This window comes from Papilio polytes, unplaced genomic scaffold (genome assembly GCF_000836215.1).
Source record: "Papilio polytes unplaced genomic scaffold, Ppol_1.0 DF822622.1, whole genome shotgun sequence".
NCBI lineage: Eukaryota > Metazoa > Arthropoda > Insecta > Lepidoptera > Papilionidae > Papilio > Papilio polytes.
In genome coordinates this window covers 575738-596298 of record NW_013526582.1, presented here as the reverse complement: position 1 = coordinate 596298, position 20561 = coordinate 575738, and the positions used below count along the sequence as shown (strand labels likewise).

At 34.2% G+C, this 20561-nt stretch overlaps 1 protein-coding gene across 4 annotated transcripts in view; it reads left to right on the top strand.

Annotated features, from left to right (window-relative positions):
• The first annotated feature begins 553 nt into the window (after nucleotides 1–553).
• LOC106105956 overlaps nucleotides 554–20561 on the top strand; it is a 26555-nt gene continuing 6547 nt past the window's right edge. The window contains exons 1-7 of one of the 4 annotated variants that reach the window (XM_013286460.1): nucleotides 554–843; nucleotides 4226–4333; nucleotides 5175–5290; nucleotides 6147–6209; nucleotides 9602–9716; nucleotides 10310–10436; nucleotides 11327–11964. In XM_013286460.1, the coding sequence (XP_013141914.1) occupies nucleotides 770–843; nucleotides 4226–4333; nucleotides 5175–5290; nucleotides 6147–6209; nucleotides 9602–9716; nucleotides 10310–10436; nucleotides 11327–11929 (1206 nt within the window). In that variant the 5' untranslated portion in view covers nucleotides 554–769 and the 3' untranslated portion in view covers nucleotides 11930–11964. Of the gene's footprint in view, nucleotides 844–4225; nucleotides 4334–5174; nucleotides 5291–6146; nucleotides 6210–9601; nucleotides 9717–10309; nucleotides 10437–11326; nucleotides 11965–20561 lie in introns of those variants that run through there. The other 3 variants (XM_013286462.1, XM_013286461.1, XM_013286463.1) reach the window with 3 other exon arrangements.

Sequence of the window (20561 nt, the reverse complement as noted above, 5' to 3'; positions counted from 1 at the left end):
TTTTCCTCAAAATCGATTTTGGAGTTATTCTTAGAAAAAAAAATTGCCTGGAAAAGTACAATAATCCCATAAGGACACGTGGATTCGTATTAATTTTGAAATAAAAGGAGAGCAAAATAACATTGCTTTTGTTTTTAAAGTGGAGTATCAAACAAATTAGATATAAAAATCGAGTTTGACTTTCAATGGAAGATAGATTTTCGGACATACATATTTAATGGCCTCAAATACATGGAAAATAATTTCGGGTTATTTAAAAATATTTCCAAATTGAGTTATGTTTTTTCTAAGAAAGTCTAAAATGTGTCGATAAAGTATTAATTACAGTTAAATCACCACTGTGTGACTGTGTGACATTTCTTACACATTGTGCGTTTGATATCTTTCGAATTGGCCATTAAATAACAATGCAATTACATTTTATTCGAAATACTTTATACAAGTTTTGTTTTTAGCGAGAAAGCAATTAGGTCAATCGAATGGACTCAGTTAAATTCTGAATCGATGAAGCAGTCCAGTGTTGCCATTTCTTTTTTCAATACACAATTACATCACCATTAAATGGCAGTGGCACGCATTTAAGACTTCGACTTTTCGTGACAGCATGTCATTTTCGACATTTGATTGATAATTTTCCAAAGATCCATCAAATTAGTTTGTTTGAAAGTTAGTTTAGGCGCTAAACTACAGTATTTTAATATTTCATAGTATAAACAAGGATGTGATATATTGGACTCCATATTTAGAGGTCGCGCTTCTAGGCACCATAATGACCGCACAAAAGTGTGTGGTTGAAGGCTGTAATTTAGAATATGATGTGGTTTGCAGCTTTTCATTCTACAAGTAAGTGTTTTATTTCAATCTAATCACTTTAATCTATGTATTTCGTAACTAGGTTAAAACCGACGCCTCCATTGCGTCCATCCCCTGACCTCCACGGGTAAAGTGAGCGCCAAATCAGCGATGTTTATGGTATCTCGAATTTAGTTCTTGCTGTATGTTTACATTTCATTTTACCGTTAAAATTCATAGTTTTATTAATTTTAGTAGCATTACAATAAGAAATTATACTTATAAAGTCTTTAAAAACCTTTAATTTAAACTATTATCAAATGTTGACAACAATACTAAAAATCAACTAATACTGAATTTATTTGTTCAAACATGTAACTGTATGGATGATGTAAGAATACATACTAAGCATATACATAAGGAAAAGGATTAACTAATCTAAAACTATGCTAAAACAATAACAAAATAAATTCAAAAGCTTAAATCAATATAATATATGTTTTCTATCTCCAAAATGGCCTAGTAAATTTTAACGCAGACATAGGTTAAATTATATAGGCTACTTACTTTTTTGATCCATGCAAAGTTGTGTGAAAAAACTAGTATTGGTATAAAGAAAGTAGAAGAAATATTTACATTTTAATTGTTACATCCATTTCATTTACGTGTATAATACTATTGCATTATTAAACTTGGCAAACAGTCAAAAATGCATTTTGTAGAGCTAATGTTGATTTCAATTACAATAAGAGTTAGTGAAAATTTATTTATTGTTGTAACAAATGTATAGTGAGCTGGTGATGATCTACATCACCACCTCACTATACATCCTCACGGAGATGCTTGAAGCCTACCCTAAGTAAGGGTGACTAGGCCATAGTCCACCACGCTGGCCTACTTCCGGTTGATTGACTTCACACATATCTTTGAATTTCTTTGCCAATATGGGCAGGCTCACAATGTTTTCCTTCACCGTAAGAGTGTGGAGTAAATTATATACATATAAACATTCAAAAATCGAGAATCCTATTGGTACACAAAAGGATTTGAACCCAAGACCTGTAGATTACAAGTTGAATGCTTAAACCACTGAGCCACCGGCTCCAATCTTATTAGATATGTTAAACAAATTATTAATTTGTTTAAAACACTTGTTCCCACACTCGAGTGGAAATAAAAAAAAACACTAAGTAGACAATATGTTCTTCCAGACAATTCTACACCTATAACAAATTTCATTGAGGATATCAGCAGATTAGGCTACAAACTGTAACAATTCATCCATACAAACTTTTCTATATGTAATCAGTGAGATAGTAAGATTTTTACAGTAACTAGCTTTTTCTCCCACTATTTGTGAGGAAGAAACACCGACAGCCTTACAAATAAATGTGGTATAAAGTTAAACTTAGGAATAAACTGAGTATAACCAAATATTAGCACAGATTTTGCTTAGTTTAAGTACCCTATGTGTTCCTTCAGATTAAGTTTTACATCTCTGTCAAATTCCGTTGACATCTATTAAGTTGTTCCAGTGATAACTTCAAACATCCATCCATCTAAAGTTATTTATAATATAGTAGAACCTCGATAAGTTAAAGTCCAAGGGAAACATGAAATATTTTAAGTTATAGAGGTTTTAAGTTATCAAGGGTCTATGTTGTAGAGGTTTTGAGCTCTGTTGAGAAGGGAACATATTATTTTTTGAAGTTATAGAGGTTTTTGTTTCAAATTCTTCGTAAAAATTAATAAATTATATCTTCAAATATCCTGGGCCCATAACCTGTTGGACGGTTACTCTTCTCCGTCCGGGGCTCTGGAGGTGTGGGGCTATTGAAACACTTTCTTCTAGTTAATCATTTTTATATTTAAAATATCTGAACCATATTTTATACAAAGTCTATAAGTCCTACAATGTTTCTTGGTAATAATAATAATAATAAAGTCATTTAATCCATTCAGAAGGCAAACATCATACACTTAATTACACAGTTGACAAAAATAATGACGGAGGAAACGAAAGTTTTACAAACAACAACAAAATATATACAAATACACAATAATAAGCATCAATCAAAAATATCATAACTTTCAATATATATTTTTTAACTAAGTTTGGTACGTGTTGAGATGTGAAGTCCATATATAAAAACATCAAATATACAATTCTTTATAATTTAAATTATATTATTCTAATATTAAAAACCGTCCTCTGTGTGTACAGTGTTGCCTGCCAGTATACAAACATATAAAAACTCCAACATAATGTTAAGATGGATGTGTGGGGTAACACGAATGGATAAGATACGAAATGAGTATATTAGAGGAAGTTTGAGAGTAGCCCCCATAGTAGAGAAGGTTAGGAGTAAAAGGTTAGCATGGTATGGGCATGTTATGAGGAGGGATGAATCGCATGTTACAAGGAGAACGTTAGTTATGAGTGTGGAAGGGTACATCGGTAGAGGTAGACCTAGAAAGAGATGGATGGATTGTGTAAAAGGTGACAAGATCAAAAAGGGAGTGATGACTGAGAAGACGTATGATAGAGTTATGTGGAGGACAAAAACCTGTTGCGCCGACACTAAAGGGAGTAGGGTAAGGAGATGATGATGATGATGATAATGTATTAGACAAGTAGACTTAGTACTTGTACATAATACTATAGGTTTTATTGCATATGCCAATTATTATCTTAAAGACATAGTAATTTTCACATGTAAATATCACTGTCTACCTACACTGACACCAACTTAAAAGTAACACAAACACAGAACTGTTAGCGATCGTCGATTGTTTCGCAGCCAATTCCACTGTTTAGTTGCAACTAAACGTCGAGTAGTGGACCTCCATATAAGCTCATAATATTCAAAACAAGACTAAACAGTTGTGTGAAAGTACAGTGAAATGTGTAAAGAAGGGAGTTTTTGGTCTTTTTTTTTAATTAATCATATAAGATATAACACATAATTGATTTTTACATTGACAGATATTAAAGTTCTAAAACACTAGATCTAATTACTACATCTAGGAGCCCTGATGCTGGTCATGTGTAAGCCAATCATATAATCATATAAATATTATAAATGCGAAAGTTACAATGGATGGATGTTTGTTAGTGTTTGTAGCCTAAACAGCTGAACAGATCCCCCTGAAATTTGGAACAGGTTTAGAGCATAATCTGGAAGAACACATAGGCTACTTTTTATCCCGGGAGTAGTTACGGTTCCCGTGGGACTCTTTAATTTAGTTTTTTAATGTTTACTCGATCATTCTGTAACGGTACAACATATCTTATTGAAATTTGGAGTACACATGGGATAAGGTTCACCTCCGAGAAATGTGTGGTTCCCGAGTCGTAGCGTTTTGTTATTTATATAGTTGTAAGTTCTTTAAGAAATTGTATACATACTCATACATATGTTTTGTTTGTTAGTGTAAACACATCATCGGAGGGAGAAGGTCCAAGGCAAGAATGGATCGAAGGGGCAATGCAGGAGGAGAGCGAGTGTCTCTGGAGACATGTCAGCTTGCAACTATGCGGGTAAATATAATTGTTACCAGAAAAATTATAATTACCAGATTTGTTGTGGTTCGATCTTATCTATGTACTATCAGGGAATTTGTTGGTGTTAGTTTTGTTTTGAGATGTGACCCAAAAGTAGCTTTAAATGTGCCTTTATGTAAAGATTGGTCAGTGTTGAATACGATGAATTCAGATATTCAGATAGAGATTCAGATAATGTGTGTAAGAATACAGACTGTACACTACGTAAGGGAAAGTAATATTGTGTTGCAGATATGCTAGAGAAGACAGTGAATTCAGATATTCAGATAGAGATGTATGTAAGAATACAGACTGTACACTATGTAGGGAAAAGTATGTATTGTGTTGCAGATATGCTAGAGAAGGCAGTGAATTCAGATATTCAGATAGAGATGTATGTAAGAATACAGACTGTACACTACGTAGGGAAAAGTATGTATTGTGTTGCAGATATGCTAGAAGGCAGTGAATTCAGATATTCAGGTAGAGATGTATGTAAGAGTACATACTGTGCACTACGTAGGGGAAAGTATGTATTGTGTTGCAGATATGCTAGAAGGAAGTGAATTCAGATATTCAGATAGAGATGTATGTAAGAGTACATACTGTACACTACGTATGGGAAAGTATGTATTGTGTTGCAGATAAGCTAGAAGACAGTGAACTCAGATATTCAGCTGATAGATTTAATACTCCAACATGTTAAAATATGTAATTGAAATATCTGATTTTGTACCCTTATTTAATAGTGATTTTAAAGCTATCTTAACCTCTATCAGCCAGTGGTGGGACAGGCTAAATCTCGAACCTATAGTGAAGTTAGTTCTATTTTCTATAGATATCATTTCGAGATGGACGCCCAAGGTTTATGGATTGACTCACCGATGTTACCAGAATTATTAACACCTCAAGAGCAAGTGGCACCATTAGTACAATCCGCAAGTGATAAGAAAGGTATGTCTCCTACCCTGTACTTTTTATTTATTTATGGCATCTTTAGATGTTATTTCCACTGTTAGATGTACTTTGAAATTTCTTAGTAGAAAATATTGTATACTTATCTTTTGTTTAATAATAAATTTAAATGAAGGGGGCTCCTTAGGGGCCTACGGAGTTAACGGTATTTTATGCTTATCCTTTAAGTTTATGTGTTTATTAAAGACTAGCTTTCGCCCGCGACTCCGTCCGCGTGGAATTAAAAAAAACAAAAGTGAGTAGCCTTTGCGTTCTTCCAGACTATCCTCTACATCTATACCAAATTTCAACGAAAGTTGTTCAGCTGTTTAGGCTACAAACTGTAACAAACATCCATCCATCCATCCATCTAAACTTTCGCATTTATAATTTATAATATTAGTATGATTTTATTAATTTAAGAAGATTTGTTTTGCTATGTAGGCTGGTAGATGGCGCTGTTATTAAAATTTAGTCTTTTTTTCTCAGTTATGTAGAAAATTATTTTAAATACTGTTTTTATTGTTTTATGTTCGTATACGTTTTTATAAAGAAACAGCTTAATATATCGGTTACAACGACATATGTTGACAAAAATGAAAATAACGTCGATTTGACTAAATTACGATTTGAATTTTTCCCTTGTCGTTATAACCGGTTTTCGTATGCAACATCCTGTAGACAAACCTCTTGGTTAATATAACCGGTTGTAACTATTGGGAACACCCTGTAGATAGCGAGTGCCGGGCGCTTTCCCATACTTTGGTGCAAGTTAATGCGTTCACTTGGATGTTATAACCGGTTGTGTTAGGAACACCCTGTATAAGGCAGTGGCGAGTGATGGCGCTTGTTGCAGGGGCGGCGGCGGCGGGAGGCTTCCACGCTATATATGAACAGTTTATACGCGGCCCGCTCAAAGGTAGCTATCTTATACAGGGTGTTGTTTAAAAATATTTCAGGCATATTAAAATAAATGGAAATTTTACAAAAAGTCGTAACACCTGATGGATTTGAATGTTGGGTAGTAAAAGGCACGGATGAAAGGAGACTGGCAGAAATGAGAATGTAAAAATGGATGTAACATGAATGGATAAGATACGAAATGAGTATATTAGAGGAAGTTTGAGAGTAGCCCCATTAGTAGAAGGTAAGGAGTAAAAGGTTAGCATGGCATCTTATGAGGGATGAATCGCATGTTACAAGAACGTTAGTTATGAGTACTAGTGTGGGTCCTGCTTACCAAAAAGCAGCGTCGAAAGCAACACGGTGCAGAGGGTAGAAGTGCGTTCCACTGGAGATCCCTCGACCCTCAAATCGCACCCTAAGGGCTACCACCGAGGCGTTTTAGTGAGAAATCTCACATAACCCTATCTTTTTATAAAAGACAGGGTTATGAAGTCGCGGAAGATTGCTCTAGCGTTCCTGTGACCCAGCTACTGGCGGAAAGAAGGAACACTGGGTTTTTAGTGGGTATTTCGGCCATTATACATCTTGGCCGGCGAGTCCCACATACTGTCCACATTCCTTGGTAACGGGGGGGATGCGTAAATCCATTTTTCCAGCAGAAAAAAACGGTATCTTTCGAAGATTTCCCCCCGTTATCAAAAAAGTTATGAGTGTACACCGGTAGAGGTAGACGTAGAAAGAGATGGATTGTGTGAAAGGTGACATGATGAAGGGAGTGATGACTGACATGACGTATTATGGAGGACAAAAACCTGTTGCGCCAACGGGAGTAAGAAAAAAAATGATAATAGTACTTTTAGGCAACTTATTTAATTGATACTGTCGCTTTTAAACTCAGCAACACTTCTCGTCAGGACTCAGGATGCGCCAATATCCACTTCTAGTGACATTGACAGCTGTCAGCTAGGGATGTGACGTTTATGACGATAATCTAGAGTTGTGCCAATTCTACAGTACGGTACTAATTTTGTTCCTTACAGTAGATGGGTAGAGGCATTAGATATTCTCCTCTTATGAGATAGCGTGCGATTTTAACACCATCTTTGAATGCCTTTAAATTTTTATTCGTGTGACATTTAGATACAGCATAGAATTCATAAGATTCATCAGAGCGTCGGTGGCTCAGTGGTTTAAACACTTGATTTGTAATCTACAGGTCTTGGGTTCGAATCCCGCCGCCATGTACTTCTATTTTCGATTTTTCGAATTTTTATATGTACATAATTTACCCGACGTTCTTACGGTGAAGGAAAACATCGTGATGCAACCTGCACAACATATCGGAGAAGAAATTCAAAGATATGTGTGAAGTCAACTAACCCGCACTTGGCCAGCGTGGTTTGACCATGGCCTAGTCACCCTAACTTTAGGGTAGGTTCCGAGCCCCTCGGTGGGAACGTAGAGTGAGCTGGTGATGATAGAATTCATACCTCCCAGGCCACATACACAGTCTTCTAGACACTGCGTGACAAGATACACATGGCGCTTAAGGTGTTAACGAATACAATATTTAGGGCCTATTAAATTGTTTGATAATCTTACGTGTAAAATATGTGGAAATATCGGATTTTCTTCCGTTATCTGACAGTGACGTCATTCTGCTATCTAAGCCTCTATCAGCCAGTGGAAGCCCTTAGAGTTTTTCACTATCCTTACGTTGTACTAAGGATGTACTAATCTTACTTCTTACTGTGAAAGTTTAGTTGGATGTTTGTTAGTTTGTAGCCTAAACTGCTGAACGGATCTCGATGAAATTTGGAATAGATGTAGAGGATAGTCTGGAACACATGGGCTATTCACTTTTGTTTTCTTTTTCAATTCCACGCGAAAGTAGTCGCGGACGAAAGCTAGTATACTACAGGATGTTTAATGATAATTTTATAAATCTTAAGTATACAGGATGTGATATAATAGTATTTTTTTAGTAGGTAAAGAGTTTTAAAAATATAATTAGGATAAAAATTTATTAGGGTTGTTGAGAAAAAAATGAATTTAATGTAATATGTACAATGTACTTTGTACAACGAGAGTTTGTTGTGATATCGGATATAGTAACGGAATTCGACTAAAACGTTATATGACGTGAAAATAATGAACTCATACTAATATTATAAAGAGAATAGATTTGTATTTTTGTTTGTATTGAAATAATTCACTATTGGGTCAATTTTAAATATTATTTCAATGTTTAAAAGCTACGTTATGGCTGCGTAACGTAGTGGTAGAGCCCGCTTTAACATGTCGGCAGTGCAGGCTCTCAGCAATACCACGACCACAGACAGCGTCAAGTGGAAGATATTCCGCCTACTGATCAGTGTTCTGTCGGAGGACTCATTTCAGTCCCTTTCCCTTTCCACCCTTTTAAAGGGAAAGAATGGGAAGGAAAAGTTATTTTGACTGGGGAGGAGACGCATAGGAAGGGGAAATGACCTCTTTATGTGCGTCGCCTCCGTCAATGAAGGGTAGGCAGCGCTGCAATTGCGGATATTTATGGGCAGCTGTTGCTTTCCATTTCGGTGCATTCAGGCCGCTTGCTCGTTTAACACTTTATATTATAAAAAAACTAGGCTATTTAGCTGGTTTTTGTTATTTTTTAAAAATTCCACGCAGTCGAAGTCACGACACCTAGTCTTATATAAAAATTTACATTTTCGAAACGTGGGGTCCACACATAGATGAAAACATTAAAAATTTAATTCAATACTTCATATACGTCATTTTTTTTAATAATATAATGTCACAAACGTGCAAGTGGCCTGTATCCACTGAAATGTAAAGCGACCGCTGCACGTAGACATCCGCAATTGCAGCGCTGCCTACCCTTCATTGACGGAGGAGACGCACATAAAGAGGACATTTCCCCTTCCTATGCGTCTCCTTCCCAGTCAAAATAACTTTTCCTTCCCATTCATTCCTCTTAAAAGGGTGGAAAGGGAAAGGAAGTAAAATGAGGCCTCTGGCACCACACTCATCAGTACCTGGAATAGATTCCACTTGCCGGCTGTCTGTGGTCGTGGTATTGCTGAGAGCCTGCACTGCCGACATGTTAGAGCGGCCTCTACCACTGTATTTAAATGTTTAATTCTATTTCAGTATTCATTGTAATTGGTTTGTACAGTAGAACCTCGTAAGTTAATGTCCAAGGGAAACACAAAATACTTTAAGTTATAAAGGTTTTAAGTTATCAAGGGTCTATGTTATAGAGGCTTTGGGTTTTTAAGTTACCGAGGTTTGAGTTATCGAAGTTCTACTGTATTTATGTGGTTTAAGAATATTTATTTACCTTAATAAATTATAATAATTTGTCATTGTAATTAGTTTGTATTTTTGTTTGTTTTCTTTTAGCTGCTGATATAATTCGTATGGAACATAACTACAGCGTAGACCCCCCTAAAAAGGAACCACAAGAAAGTATAACAAGACTAAACGTAAGACAGCTTGTTGACACACTTGGATATCTGTAAGTACTTACTTACTTACTTATCTATACTATTATAATAAAGCGTAAACACACTTCTTTGTTGCCTAAGATGTCAGCAATTACACCATATTTTTGAATAATTCCTTTTTTAATAAAAAAAACCCTACACTTACGTCATGTTTAGGATATATATTTTTACGCCATTAAACTTAAGGGTAAATATTTTGGATAAAAACTTTTAACGTGGGAAAGAGGCCATGAGTTACTGAAAAGTTGAATATACGAACTATATATAAAAGAAAAAGCTACGTATCTCGGGAACCGGACATTTCTCGGGATGAACCTCCCATGTGTACTCCAGACTTTGTTTTATATCTGTGACAAATTTCAATAAGATATGTTGAACCGTTGCAGAATGATCGAGTAAACATTAAAAAACTAAATTAATGAATCCCACGGGAACCGTAACTATTCCCGGGATAAAAAGTAGCCTATGTGTTCTTCCAGACTATGCTCTAAACCTGTGCCGAATTTCATAGAGATCCGTTCAGCAGTTTAGGCTACAAGCTAACAAACATCTATCCATCGTAACTTTCGAATTTATAATATTTATATATATAATTTATTTCCAGGTCCTTAAAGAATCTTCAAAGGAAACAATTATGGGTTGTAAAAGTGGATTCTGACAAAACTGAAGCGTCCATCACACAGTCCGAGCAAGTTATTACAAAGATGACTGACACCAAACAGGTTATCGAGGTAAATACTTTTAAATTATGTCTCACTAGCTTCCACACACAACTCTGTCCGTGGAAATAATTAAAACAAAAGTACCCTATGTGTTCTTCCAGACTATACTCTAAATATAAAATTTTATTTAAATCTGTTCAGCGGTTTAGGCTACAAGCTAACAAACATCCATCTTTCCCATTTATATTAGTATGATTTGTATTTTTGTATGTATTGAAATAACTCAAAAACTACTGGGCTAATTTTAAAAATTCTTTCACCGTTAAAAAGGTAATTTATCTGTGAGTAACATAGGCTATATTTTTTGTTATTTTTTCTAATTTCATCAAGACGAAGTCGCGAGCTTAGAGTTTTATAAAAAACTAGCTGTTCCCGTACGGCTTCATCCGCATGAAATTATGAAAATTTTATATTATTGTTTACATTTGTCAAATTATCAATAGCAAATGTCAAAATGACGTGACATTACAAACCTTGGCAAAATTGCTTCCTTGATGTTGGCAGCAACTTATGGTCTCTTTCCCACATTATAGTTTTAATACAAAATATTTACCCCCTAAGTTTAATGGCGTGAAAATATATAGCCTAAAGCGTGACGTAAGAGAATTATTCAAAAATATGCTGTAATTGCTGACATCTTAGGCAACGAAGAAGTGTGTGTTTACACATTATAATAGTACTAGCTTTCGCCCGCGACTCCGTCCGCGTTAAATACAAAAAAAAAAAACAAAAGTGAGTAGCCTATATGTTCTTCCAGACTATTGTCTACATCTGTACCGAATTTCATCGAAATCTGTTTAGACGTTTAGGCTACAAACTCTAGCAAACATCCATCTAAACTTTCGCATTTATAATATTAGTATGATAAATAATCGGTTCAAAACTATATTTTTTTCCAGATTTTACCGAACACATCAACAGAAACTATTGAAAATCAAACCGAAGTCTTACATATAATAGACGATGCTAATATATCCGATAATTTTATATACGAAATAGCAGAAGAACAGGAAATAACTATGGAGGAGGTTAAAGAAATCCCGATAACACAAAACCCTGAATGGAGAGTGAATATCCTACCGGAAGAATCAAAACCTAAATATGCATATATCAAACATATAAATAACGGTAAAAAAAAGCGACATTTCACAGCAGATATGAATGAAATCACTTTACAAGGGGATTTCGAAAACTACTATATCCTACCAGATGTTGATCCTTCGGTAGGAGTTGAAATAACTACCACATATCCTGAGAACTTTGTTGTTGAACAATATAAGGATCCGGAGAGACGAAAGAGGGCTAAAGAAGAGAGTGCAAGAAGGAAGAAGAAGAAACTTCAGACGGTAAGGGATCAGGTTAAGCAGATTCAGGTTAAAACGGAGATGGCTGATTGGTCAGTTGATAGTTTTGAAGATAATTCTGATGATTACGATGATAAAAAATCAGCTAGGGTCAGACGAAAAAATAAAAAATATCTTGGCTATGATTTTGTTACATAATTGCGTTATAACGGTATGAGATTTTTTTGTTTTTAATCTGGGAAAAATATTAATACACACAATTTATGTCGATGGCATTTTTTTTTATTTTTTCATATAAAAAAAATACATTTAACAGTTTTTTTTTAATTTCAATATGCCGAAAAATTTCACTTTTATATGCAAATGTGTTTGTTTCAATCTCAGGAACCTTTGAATGTCATTTCTTTACTATATACTAGTTGTTGCTCGCGACTTTGTTCTTGTGGAATAAAAAAATAATAAAAAATATAGCCATAACGGTGATTTTTTTTAAATCAGTCGGTTTTTGAGTTATTTCAATGTATGTATAATAATTTGGTGAAAGTCGCAGTAAATATATTTTAATGAGTGACTAAAAAACTCAAATATTTCATATTCTATTAAAGAGATTGAAAAAAATAATGAAAATTCTTATGTTTTTGGTAAAATCTACTTTCATAGTTTAAATTTGATGCTGGCATCAAATTTTTTATGGAATATTTCATAGAACGCTTAAAAAATCTTTAACACTAGCATTTTGTCCTGGTTTTTTCTCTGCAAATTAAGTAAAAAATAATCCTGTTTAAATACAGGATTTTTTTTCGTAGTTTTGAAATAATTATCTGAAAAAATTTTTTTTTCAACATTTGACAACCATTTTATAAAAAAACATCATGCTATATTTCTTATTAATGTGTGAATTGTTTTTTATTTATTTTTCATACATTCTACCTAAATTACATTAAAAAAATTTATATCAAAAGAAAAAATCCATTTTAAAACAAAAAATCTTATACCGTATTATAATTTTCCAAAAAAAAAAACTGATACGAAAGCAATTTTTTTTGTAAAAGTTAGAAATGGAAATGTTTATTCGCATATTTTAATGAAAACTATAAAATCTTGAAAAAAAACATGTCTATCTTCAATCCTATTTACTTATGGTATTTGCTGATATAGGAATATAACCCACTCGGGTATAAAATGAACCCTTAATTAAATATAAGGTAATTTCCATTATTACCATAAAAAAACATTTAATAAGTAACTCTAAAAGTACCAAAATACAGTAAAAAATAAAAAAAATTAAATACAAAACGATTATTTAGAAAAAAAAAATAAAAAAAATCCCCCTTTTTATAGAAAAAATAGTTTTTTTTTCTCACAAATTGTACAGAATTAAAAAAAAATCAGTCTATAATAAGATCGTTTTAAATAAAATAAACCTCTTATTTAATTAAGGGTTAAAAAAATGCACTTTTTATGTCAAATCTTTCCCAAAATCGTCGAAAAATGATAAATTTTTTTGGGTTAAAATTTGACAAAATTAGATTGTGTTTAAACTAGATGTATTATTTGTTAGTAAAGAACTTTGCAAGATATATCCCAGTTGTGGGAAAGTGGGCAATTTACCCCACGCTTAAAGCACATAGTAATATATTACTGTAGAAACATTTTTTTAAATTAAAAGAAAATCTTTTTAAACTATGAATTGTAATCAAATTATTCTGTCACGTAATATTTAAGTTTGGAATAATTATTTTTTTATGTACAGTTAGCTGCATATACGATTATGCAATAAAAAAAAACCTCCAAGAATTTATAAAAAATTCTGATTTAATATTATAAATGCGAAAGTTTGTTAATAGTATATCCAAAAGTGCTGTTTAGATTTTGATGAAATTTGTCATACATGTAAAATATAATGGAAGAAGACTTTTTTTTTATTTCGCGTGAACGGAGTCACGGGCGAAAGCTAGTATGTATATACGACTAATATTACCGACTCCGTCTTCGTCTACGTGGAATTATAAAATAAACAAAAGTAAGCCTATACGTTCCAAATTTTCACAAACTACATTTTGACAAACATCCATCCATCATTTTTTAAAAAAAAAAATTACATTTCACACATTTTTTTTCGATCTTAATTTTTGTATTTATAATATTAGTAAGGTTTCTGTAGTTGACTGTACATTTAACTGCAGTTTCTTGCAAAGTTTTCTTTAGTATCCGGGTTTCGGAATCATGTATTATATGAAAAGTTAATATTTAGATTTGATCATTTGTGTTGTTGCTCCTCACATTGTTCGGTTTACAATTATATTAAGATATTATAAATAAAAACCATTTTAAGTTATTTTTGTTTTATTTGAATACCTTACCCAAATTTTAAATTCAAATAAGTATTTAAATAACACCAAAAAAAGTAAAAAATACAGACAAATTGGGACCTCTTTTGGGAAGTCCGTCAAAAATATAAAGATTGTGAACAGAATTTTCACCAGTACTTTCTCTGATAGGTACTATATCAGTCAAAATTAGTGCCGTCTCGTATTTGACATGAAATAAAACATTTTACAAAATTATAATAAGCGCCATCTTTTATAAAATAAACTAAACAGTGTCTAAATGTAATTTAATTAGACTTATTGAAGATTTTAAGTTATCCTTAGTGAGATTATGTGAAAATTGTCTCGTCAACTGTCTTCTCTATTTGTATTGAATCTGTTTGAAATAATGCTTTATTTACTGGCTGGTAACATTTTATAAGCATATTCTGTACTTAGGTCAAATATATTAAAAGATAGGAGATTGTATAGAAACGACAGATTTGCTTCGTTCTGATTTAGATTTGAATGAATAAAGGTTTGAGCCGTTTTGTGGAAATGACAAGTCAAATATGATTTCGAAAACTTTTTACTATAACTATAAGCGCCGAAATGGCGGAAATAAAACGGACACAGAATACCTTTGTTTATAACCTGTCTATAGAGATCAGTGGTTTGTGTATTTGCAATCATTTTAACTCCGCTATAATATTTGCAGAGAATAATCCGTTGAAAATATTTCAGTGTCAAAAATTACTATTAAACGAGGATAATAAAACGAAATTGTACGAATTACTTTTATTGGTATTAAAAAATCATTTTGTAGAATAATACAAATTCAATGGCCCCAACGCTATCAATCATCTTTCATTATTGCCATTTTCAATAACTATTTAAAAAGCTGTTCCTTGCCGTAATAGGGCTGCATATTTTAAAATTAGGACTGCTCCTTGTCATAATATAGCTTTACTTTCTATATATAATATAGCGAGTCGTCATACTATGGTTGTCCTTTGTCATAATAAGCCTGGCCCTGGTCATAATAGGGCTGGCCCTTGTCATAATAAGCCTGGCCCTTGTCATACTATGGTTGTCCTTTGTCATAATAAGCCTGTCCCTTGTCATAATAGGGCTGGTCCTAGTCGTCATACTATGGTTATCCTTTGTCATAATAAGCCTGGTCCTTGTCATAATAGTTTTGGCCCTAGTCGTCATACTATGATTGTCCTTTGTCATAATAAGCGTGACCCTTGTCAAACTATGGTTGTCCTTTGTCATAATAGGGCTGGCCCTTGTTCAATGGATCGTCGCGGTGGCAAGCGAAAGTGATCCCGAGGCGCCCCATACAATGGCCTGGAGGGAACAGAGGGGTTAAGTGGGTATGCCCCGTTATGGGGAGAGTCCCACATAACTGTCGTGCCTGCCCCGAGGCACGGAGTATGCGTAAAGCATTCCTCTCTGTCAAATAAAAGGGCTGGCCCTTGTCGTTATACTAGGGTTGTCCTTTGTCGTACTAGGGCTGATTCTTTTCATAACAGGGTTGGCCCTTGTCGTACTAGGGCCGGCTGTTTTTATGCTAGGGCTGTCTTTTGTAGTGCTCCGCTCTGTTGCGATGTGTGCGATGCGAGCGTCTTGGCCACGGCTTCTTGAGATGCACGTGTTCGTAATGCAAACGTTTCTCTGCATTCGATTTGAATGTTTTCTCGCAAACATCGCATTTGAATGGTTTTATACCGCTGTGGACCTAGTCGGGGCAAAAAGTATATCTTACTTAATATTATAATTGGGAAAGTTTTGATGGATAATGTTTGTTTGTGTCCTAAATTGCTCAACAGATCGCAATGAAATTTGGCATAGTTATAGAAAATAGTCTAAAATAAAACATATGCTACTTTTGTTCCCGGAAATAATTATAATTCCAGTGAAATACATTGATTTAGTTGAAATTTAGCATATAACAAATAATATATAAACAAATATATATGGTATTGCGGATGTCCATGGGCGTCGATGAACATATCGGTGTTCCCGCTGCTCGTTTGCCCCCTGTCTTATAAAAAAAAGTCTGAAGTACATATGGGGCAAGATTCATTGAAATATGTTATGTTCCCGTGGGATATGTAGGGTTTTTGTTTTTCATAGTTGGTTTTTTTTAATACCACGTAGGAAGTCGCGGGCAACAGTATATAAATGGGAAAGTGTAGATGGATGTTTGCTGATAACTCCAGAATGGGTAAATGGGTTTAGGTGAAGTTTTTCATAGATACAGATATTCTGTAAGCAGAGGCTATAAATGTGGCTTTCGTTACTCACAATCATATGTCGTTTGAGATTTGCTGGGAAAAGGAATCCTTTGCCACAGATCTCACAATCGTAGACAGGACGCTGTTCGCTGTGGACTATCTGATGGTTTACTAAGTTGCAATGCATTGAGAAACTTTTATCGCAAAGTGAACATTTAAATCGCTTCTCTCCTGTGTGTACCCACATGTGGTCTACTAATAAGGCTTTAGTCTGAAAAATTCAGAGACATTTTCAATAATTTTTGTAGTTGAATGAAAGATGTTTTTCGCGGTAATTAACGTGTACTTTTGTAGTTTTTTTTAATTCGCAAATGGTAAAATATGTCGACTTAGGACCGAGATACTCTTAATTTTAAAAAAAATCGACATAACAGATGAAAATAGTGTCGAACAAAAAAGAAAATAGAAATAAAAAATAAAACAAGTTAGGGCGAGTTAGATTCGAACTCGGTTACCACATTTTTTTTAGAATTTCGATTCTCACGTCCACTGTATGTATTTCATGTCAACATAATATCTCCAATGACACCTCATACATCTAAATCTGTTCAGTAGTTTACTCTATAAGCTGTTACAATGGAATTTACAAACACATAAAACTTACATACGGGCGAAAAATAATACCTTTGCCAATCGGCAATAAAAAGGGCGTTAGATTAATTTCAGGCAATCCGACCTTCGGAGCGTCGGCTCAGGGTTCTTGACTTGTAATCTACAGGTCTTGGGTTCGAATCCCACTGTACGCTGATTTGGATTTACATATGTACATAATTAATAAGGAAAACATCGTGATTTTGATGAAATTCAAAGATATGTGTGAAATCGCACAACTGCCTAGTCCAGGGGTAACGAACCATTGGCACACGTATCCAAGGGCGGATCCAGCTTTAGCGCCGAGAGTGGATCACATAGTTGTGGTCAAGTCAAGAGCTTGACAAAATATGTAAATATACTTTGTCAAGTTTTTGACCAACCAGCTCGGGCAGCCAGGATCCACCCCTGGATCTGCCGTTGCACGTACCATAAATGGTTCACGACATAACATTTTGGGCACAAATTTGGGGAAAAGCATATGAATTAGATAAACCGTAAAATCGCATTCAAATTTCGATGGCACATCTTAAAACACTTCTAAAAAAGTCAATTTGTTGCATAAATGTTTGCCACCCCTGGACTAGTCGTCACTAGACCTAACTTAGCTGAACTAGACCTAGACTTAGATTTAGTTTAGGCTGCGAGTCTTTTTGGGGACTTACATGGAATATCTTCCCGCACTGATCACACATAACGGACCCTTTCACATTAGGATACTTCGTGCGGTGCTTGTCGGGATGTTCTCGTTTGAAATGGTACATATATTTCATCATACCACGGAGTTGTACACCACACTATAAAAAAGCACTCAGAGTGGTTAATTGTTCATTATCTTGACTTTTACTTGAGACGAGCACGGAAAATTCGTTAGCCCTGGACCCGTTACGCCATTTTGACAGAGCGGAAATAAAAAAGAAGCCATTGCCTAACATTCGCAACAACATGCCCTTCTATGTCAGCTACCTTCAGTGAAAGTCCCGTCGAAATAGGCCGTCGTTTCGGAGATTACCCCGAACAAAGGCTTGCGGACAGACAGACAGACAGACAAAAAAAATTTAAATGCGATTTTCGTTATCAGCAACGCAAATACATCTTCTTGAAATCTGGAATTTTTATTTTGATATTACAAACAGACACTCCAATTTTATTATATGTATAGATACAAATATATATGTTCCGGTGTGTTCCTTGAAGATACCGGAACCTTTGTCATTGTCACTAGAGGATGGCCACGGAGGGGGTTTTAGTAGGTCAAATCCTACATAACCCTGCCTTCCCCCAACAGGTAAATCTTTTGAAGATTCCCCCCGACACAAAAAAAAAAGAAACATATAACATATAGATATAGGTAGATATAAATTATAATAATTACCTGTTCGCAGTCAACAAGTTTGGGCTCCGGCCTGCTAGAGTTGGCAAGGGGCCGCCCTTTGCCCCGCCCTACAGACTGTATGGGATGATCCACGCCTATATAGTCGTTACGTATTCTATTCCTAATAAAAAAAATATAAAACCGTACTATTCCCGTCTTGGTATTTTAAACTTGGCCTTAACCCCTCCCCCCCTTGAGCAATCATACTAATATTATAAATACTAATATTATAAATCATACTAATATCATAAAAATATTAGTATAGATGTAGAGGATAGTCTGGAAGAACACATAGGCTACTTACTTTTGTTTTTTTAATTCCACGCGGACGGAATCGCGGGCGAAAGCTAGTTTTTAATAAATATACACAAGAGTATTGAATTCGGGTCACTTAAACTATAATAGTCAGTCCAAATAACAATCCAATGTGTAAAATATATGATTTTGTTACCTTATCTGACAGAGACATTTTTAAGCTATCTGAGCCTCTATCAGCCAGCTTTGGGACAGACTCTTAATCTAAGAATGCTCAATTAAATAAACGGTGTTTAATAGACAATTAAATATTTCTTGAATGAAGACATTAAAACTTCATAGTCTCTCTCTTTCTCTTCCTCTCTCACAAAGGAATGGAAGAATATTAACGGAAATCGTATAAAAATCTTTACCGCATACTAAACCGCGTAAACACAGTAATGAAAGCATTAGGAGGCAACACAAAAACATCAAGATTCAAAAAAATCATGTACAAGTCAGTTTTTTGTATTAAGACGAGACCATCAGTTTTTTTTTATTTTTAATAAAAAATATACTGGCTTATAAATATTTTAATTTAATATTAAATATTGATTTTTAAACACCACTTATTTCAAAAAACTTTTATTGTTTACGAGATTTTTTTATTTTTTTATTAAGTGACACTGATTCAATGCTCTTGAGTGTATGTTTACTAATATTATAAATGTCAAAGTTTAGATGGATGGATGTTTGTTAGAGTTCGTAGCGTAAACGGCTGAACCGTTCTGGGTGAAATTTGGTATAGATTTAGAGCATAGTCTGGAAGAACACATAGGCTACTTACTTTTAATACCACGCGGACGGAGTCGCGGGCGAAAGCTAGTCTGATATAAAAGTGAAAGTTTGTTAGTTTGTAGCCTAAACTACTGAACGGATCTCGATGAAAGTCATATATGAAGTCTGGAAAGCAGGCTAGTTAGTTTTGTTTTTTTAATTCGTCACGGACGGAGTCGGGGGTGTATGGTAGTGTTTTAAATTTATATTCACTTACGGATCATCATCAGTGCTGTGTTTGGAGGAGACTTTGAGATGTGTGTCGTAAGCAGTTTGTGAAGCGAAACTGACTTCGCACACTTCGCAGTACGGACCCTCCAGACACGACTGCAATTTATTGTTATTTACTATTATAATGAAGCGTAAACACACACATCTTTGTTGCCTAAGATGTCAGCAATAACAGGATATTTTGGAATAATTCTTCTTTTAATAAAAAGCCCTACACTTACGTCACGCTTTAGGCTATATATTTTCACGCCATTAAACTTAGGGGATAAATATTTTGGATAAAAACTCTAATGTGGGAAAGAGACCATAAGTTGCTGCTAACATCAAGGAAGTAATATTGCCAAGGTTTGTCATGTCATGTGATTTTGACATTTGCTATTGATAATTTGACATAATAACAATAAAATTAAACAGCTAGTGTAGTCTAAAGCGTGTCGTAAATATATAGCTTTTTATAAAAAACTTTTTAATAAAAAAAACAAAACCGACTTCCAAACAAAATACACTAAAAACAAAACAAAATACACTAAAAACAAAATATTCTCAAAAAAACAGTACACTAAAAAGTAACGAAATAATTCCTTGAAAATAGTAAACCTACCTTATTGTAACTGTTATGTCTATATTGTACAATTATTACTACTTTGATGTCGGTGCCAAGGTATGCAGAGATATTTCTACGTAAGGGTTTCCACATTTTTACCATAACAATTGACAATTGAAAGTATAGTAACAATTAAGCAATGGATCTACACTGACTGACACCGACTAATTGAAAGAGCTACAATTCTTTCATACATCATTTTTATGTAGGTCTTATAGTTTAGGCTACGTAAGCCAAGAAAGAAAACTTTGATTTAAGTTGGTATTTTTTTCTACGACTCGTAATTTGCTAATTATGATATCTCCTAAACTATTGATCGGAATTACACAGTTCCAAGGGCATTTAT